Source organism: Chinchilla lanigera, unplaced genomic scaffold, assembly GCF_000276665.1.
Source record: "Chinchilla lanigera isolate Chin_1 unplaced genomic scaffold, ChiLan1.0 scaffold00021, whole genome shotgun sequence".
Lineage (NCBI taxonomy): Eukaryota > Metazoa > Chordata > Mammalia > Rodentia > Chinchillidae > Chinchilla > Chinchilla lanigera.
In genome coordinates, this window is record NW_004955422.1 from 688,274 (window position 1) to 694,096 (window position 5,823).

The 5,823-nt window shown below is 56.1% G+C and overlaps 1 protein-coding gene across 1 annotated transcript in view; it reads left to right on the top strand.

Annotated features, from left to right (window-relative positions):
- Positions 1-2,716, top strand: part of Mtch2 (mitochondrial carrier 2) — a gene marked incomplete at its 5' end in the record, with an annotated part of 18,689 nt that extends 15,973 nt beyond the window's left edge. The window contains 1 exon segment of the mRNA XM_013514048.1: positions 1,760-2,716. Coding sequence (XP_013369502.1) covers positions 1,760-1,846 — 87 coding nt within the window.
- Between the last annotated feature and the right edge of the window lie 3,107 nt (positions 2,717-5,823).

Below are 5,823 nucleotides of genomic sequence, written 5' to 3' on the forward strand. Positions count from 1 at the left end.
TTTTTTTTTTTTTGGTCTTTTTGAGACAGGGTCTTGCTATGCAGTTCAGGCCGGCCTTGAGCTCACTTTGTAGCCCAGGCTGGTCTTGAACTTATGGCAATCCTCCTGCCTCGGCCTCCTGAGTGCTGGGATTACAGGCGTGCGCCACCACGCCCAGCTTTATTTTTCATTTTTTGAGACAGGATCTCTGTAGTTGAAGCTGACTTTGAACTCACTGTGTAGCTCAGGCTGGCCTTGAGCTTGTGGCGATCCTCCTGCCGCAGCCTCCCAAGTGCTGGGATTACAAGCAAACACCACTATGCCCGCCCATCTGGTTCATTCTGAGCTTTACACTGTTGGGAAGTCTCCTGATGGGACCCTTGTGTAAAGCAGACGTGGTCTCTTGCCCACTCTCTCACTAACCCCTGCTTCCAAAGCAGGTAGACAGCGGAACCCGGAGGAGCCTTGGTGTAGACATGTGCTCAGGACTCCCGTAGAACTCAGCACAGGACCACCCAGTGTGCTCTGCGGTCCGCCTCACCTGCCAGAGATGCACTGAGAGCAGTGGGTGCTGTTCCCAGCCGCAGGACCTCACGGGCCGCGCCGAGGGGCCGGCGTCCGCACATAGGCTGTCGGGCCGTGCCGAGCGGCCCTAGGAGCATCCATCTCTCTTTCTTTCTCTTTCCTTCCCTCCCTCCTTCCCTCCCTCCCTTCCTTTCCCTTCTGGTACTCCAGACCTCACACTTGTCAGGCAGACGCTGAGCCCTGAGTTCCATCCCCGGCCCTCACATCATCTGTCTAACTGTAAGGTTTGTTTACTTTGGTGTTTGTGAGACGGGGTCTAGTTACACAGTCCAGGCTGGCCTTGAATTCACTGTCGCCCAGGCTGGGCTGGAACTCGTGCCTCGGCCTTCTGAGTGCTGGGATTACAGGTGTGCACCGCCACTCCTGGCTTTTAAATATAAGGTTTTTAAAAAATTCTCCTTAGAAACCTGACATTTCCTTCAAAGGGTACTAGTAGTGCACCTGCCTAGCAGATGTGTGAGGCCCTGGGCTCCACCCCCAGCACTGAGAAGAAGAAAAAAGGCTGGCACTCGCTGGGTGCCCACATTGACTCATCTGATGGCCCCCTGGCAGGTGGGAAAACCCAGGTCCAAAGTAGGCAGGCGCTTTGTCTTGAGTAAGAAATACTTTCCTGCTCTCAGCACCACATGCCTGTAATCCCAGCACCCTGGGAGGCTGAGGCAGGAAGGTGGAAAGACTTCAAGCCCAGCCTGGACAACTTAGTCACTGAGCAAGATCTTGTCTCAAAAAACATAAAAGGAAGGCCCGGCGTGGTGGCGCACACCTGTAATCACAGCACTCAGAACGCTGAGGCAGGAGGGTCATCGCAAGTTCAAGACCAGCCTGGGCTACAAAGTGAGCTCAAGGCCACTTTGTAGCTCGAACTGCATAAGGAGACCCTGTCTCAAAAAAAAAAAAAAAAAAGTAAGAGCTGAGGATGTAGTTCAGTGCAGAGGCCCTGGGGTCAGTGCCCAGTATTAACCCCCTCCAGAAAAACAGCATCCTTGCTGTGTGGAGGAGGACGAGCTGTCGTTAGTCCACAGCAGCCCATCCTGCCAGAGCGGAAGGCTGCCGGGCGCCAGGAGTGTCCCCTGCGGTGGGCAGCCTGCCCAGCGGGGCCAGGCCCAGGCCCGCCCAGCGTGAGAAGCGCTCCCTGTCCTGGGGCAGCCGCGCTCTTCCTGCCAGGCCTCACCCGCCTCGCTGTGCTTACTTGCAGGGAAACATGAGCCGGGGAAACAGCTTGTTTTTCCGGAAGGTCCCCTTCGGGAAGACGTACTGCTGCGACCTGAGGATGCTGATCTGAAGATGCGGGGCAGGGACAGTGACATTTCTGCGGTCCCAGACGCACAGAATGATGGGAGAGAATGTTGATTTCTATATGGTGTGGCGCGCTTTTTTAATAATCACTTGATCTTGGGAAACGGAGGCGGCGGGTGTCTACTTTTCTGTTGTCTGTCCTGCACGGCCCGGCCGCCGGCACCCGTAGTGACCCTGAGCTCACCAGGGTCGCACTCTCCCATTTGCTCCAGGTTCGCACTCTACCTAAGCAGAGAAGACGCCATGTTCCCCTGCAGGCCAGGCAGGCTGTGGTGGCTTGAGACTGGCTGTCACCGCTCCTGCCCTCTCCCTGGGGGCCTGACCGCCTCGTGCCCAGCCCAGACCTCCTGGCTCACAGGGACGCGCTGCTGAGGGACATGTGTGCCCTGAGCGTGTCACCCACCGTAAAGGGAGGGACTTCCCTGCGGCGAGGGGCGGGTGAGCGCTGGAGCGGACACGCGGTGCGCGCCATGTGCTGTCGCTCTGGCCTTCGGTCCCAAAGCTTTCGGTTTTGCTCCCTTTGTGTTATCCCAAGAGGCAAGAGGTGCCTCCTGAGGGTGCCTCGGAAGGCGTTGGTCACCGCCTTGCTGGCGCGGCTGTGGCTGAAGTCCCCAGGGCCCAGGACAGCCCCGTCACACCCTCGGTCGGGTTAGCGGCTGGGGAGGTGGGGCCCGCGGCCGCAGCCAGGCCTGGAGAAGCCGCTCGGCAGTTCTGAGCGGCAGGAGTGCCCACAGCGCCACCACCGCAGGGTCATTTCATATTCTAGGTGCAAGCTGTGCTGCTTTTATTTTAATATAAAAATGTTTTCATTTCCTACTTTTTTCTCCCCAAAAATCTTCCAGTAAAGCTGATCTAGGCAAATGCGTTCGGTTCAGCCTGTGACTTGTGTGTGCCGGACCCGCCTGCCTGTCCTGGCCCAGAAGGAACCAGGCCACCACCAGAGGGCGCCAGGGCTTTGGTTGTGATCCTGCCGACTGCCTGGCTGAGGCCGCCCAGCTCCTGGCTCACGGGGCAGAGTCGGAATCTCAGCCAGGTGTGGTGGCGCGCACCACTCATCCTTTGCCATGAGTTCGAGGCCAGCCTGGGCTACATAGTGAGATCTTGTCTCAAAAAAAAAAAAGACAAGTTGGCTGCATAGGGCTGGGCAGGAGCGTGGTGTAGGGCACTTGTGCACTTGTGTGGGGCTTTGTGAGACCCTGGCTTTCTGGCACGACAGGGGTCTGGTCAATGCAGTGTTGCTGCATCTGCGGTCCAAGTCAGACCGCCCTGTGTGTAGGGTTATCCATAAAACTTCATTACAAGCTTTAAGACCAAAGTCTGACATTCACTCGAGGGTTAGGAACGGCAGGCAGGTGCTCTTCTGACGCCGTGCAAGGAGAAGGACTGAGCTGGGAACCAGGGGGACTGCGATGAGGCTGTCTAGGCAGCGCCGCCTGGAGACGACCCCTGCCAGGCTGTCGCTGGGCACTACTGCACCCCCAAAGGAGGGCGGTGACCGTGCCTACCGTGACAGAAGAGAAGAGTGGGATTTTCTGGAACTTTCGGGATACTTGCAGAATTACCAGGGCAAGAAAGCAGCCTTGGACTGCAGGTGCTAGCACTCACTTGAGATCCAGCTGCTCAAGAGGCTGAGGCACGAGGATCACTGCAAGTTCCAGGCCAGTCTGGCTACAAAAGGAGTTCAAGGCCAGTTTGAACTATATAGTGAGACACTGTCTCAAAAGACAAAAACAAAACAGAAGAAGCCTCAGGAGCAGCTCGGTGGTAGATTGCTACCTAGTGTGCAGGACTTGGGTCCAACGCCCTGTCCCACAAAAAGTAAAAAGCAACTGTGACATGAAGGACACCTCAGACATCAGCCCTGTACACACCTTTTCGTGGTTCCCTAAACACTGTGGCTCTGCTAGAATTTCCTAGGCTAGAAACGGTCTTCTTAGCCCGGCATGGTGGCTCACTCCTGAAATCCCCGCACTCGGGAGGCTGAGGCAGGAAGATCATTGTGAATTCAAGGCCAGTCTGAACTGCATAGCGAGACCCTGTCTCAAAAAGACAAAAGAAAAAAAGAAATGGTCTTCTTCACCTCCGGCCATTGGAACCTTCCCCGTAAGATTCAATTCTTGCTTTTGTTTTTGCGGGGAGTTTTTGATACAAGTTTCAGACTTAGGTCCTCTTGCCTCAGGCTAAGTAGCAGAGATTACAGGTGTGAGCCCCCACTCCCGGCTGAAAACAGCCCAGAGCTCTGTTAGCAGCACCAGCCCTCCTCACTGTTCCTGTAACACTGATGCCTCGGGAAAACCTGCTGGGGGCTGCGCTGCCTCCCCCAGGAGCGGGAGGAGCCAGGTGGATGAGGCAGCGCAGGGCCGCGCTCTTGCTCTCGGCGCAGTAGCAGAAAAAAGACAGCGTCCGGCAGCTGGAACACGGAGGGAGGCGAAGTCACACGGCAGACCCATGGCGCCCGCTGCAGCTCAGCGCCGCCTGCCTTGCCTTCCCCAGGAACACTTGGTCAGAGCTTATAAAGCCACTAGGCAAACCCGGGCGTGGTGGTGCACGCCTGTCATCCCAGCACTCTGGAGGCTGAGGCAGGAGGACCATCGCAGTTTGAGGCCAGGCTGAGCTACACAGTGAGCTCGACTCAGAAAAAACTTCCTCATCTCTGAAGTGAGAGATGGAGTATTAAAGTCAGCACGTGCCTGACACAGTCACCGTTTGTGTGTGACAACCACTGCGAGAATTGGAAGGAAGGGTGCTGTATAGCATAGACAAAAACTATCAGCAAAGGCGACAGTGCCGAGGCAAGTGGGTTGTTCCTCTGGTCAACCTGACCCTCCTCCAGGGCCATATCCCTGCCATGTGACGGGCACCCAGAGCACAGCTCACATAAAGTACATTGTCAACATGTTTGTTGAATGAGTGAATGACTGTCCTGAAACTGTATCCATCTAATGTCTTCAGGATCCTCATCCCCTCTTCCCAACCCCACATCTCAAACTTCACTTCATAAACTTTTTAAAATTTTGAGGTTTTTGAGACAGGGTCTCACTGTGTAGCCCAGGCTGACCTCGAACTTGCAGTGATCTTCCTGCCTCAGCCTCCCAGGTGCTGGGATTACAGGTATAGTCACTGCTACTCTTGGCTTCAAACTTTGTGAAACACACAAGTATCCCCGTTTCCCAAGCTGGAACCCGTGGATGGCCTGATGACTGCCCACCCCACCCCTGATGCTAAAAAGCCACTTGTCAGAAACCTGTCACCTCCCCTGGCTCCACCTCTCAGCTGTCACAGAGCCTTCTGTCTCCTCCCCCATCACCAGGGGACGCTGCCTGTGCCTTTGCCTGCTTGTGGGCTAATAGCAGAGGCAGAAGTCTCAGCCAGGCATGGTGACACTCCCCTGTAATCCTAGCGCTTGGGAGGCTGACGCAGGAGAATCACCTTGAGTTTGAGGCTAGCTTGGACTACATAGTGAGACCCTGTCTCAAAAAAAAAAAAACAAAAAAAAAACAACTTTCTGACCCTGTCCTTGAGACTTCTCACCGGTGTCCTTAACCCTACCCTGCACCCCATCCTGCGCCCCCTCAGCCCAGCACGCGCTGTCCCCCGAAGCTGCTGTGTGTCCTCTCCGTGCGGAGCCTGAAGCCCAGGATATTTATAAACACAGGCCGTGGGTGCGGCACAGTGAAGTCAGCGTTCCCGCGCCGAGGCCCAGCTGCCTCCTGCCTCGCACACTTCCAGCTCCCGGCCGCCCTGTCCTCGGCACCTCCCGGCCGCGGCGGTAAGCCCTGCGCCCTGGCTGCGGCTCAAAGGGGATGCAGAGGAAGGTGGGCGGCGCACAGCCTCAGTGTCTGCTGCAGAACGGGTCTGAAAGTTGGTAGAGTTATACAGATTTAGTGCACGTGGTTTATAGGGCTACTTTATTACAGTTCTCCCAAAGGGTCAAAGGGAGAAGAGCGCAAGCGATCTGTCCAC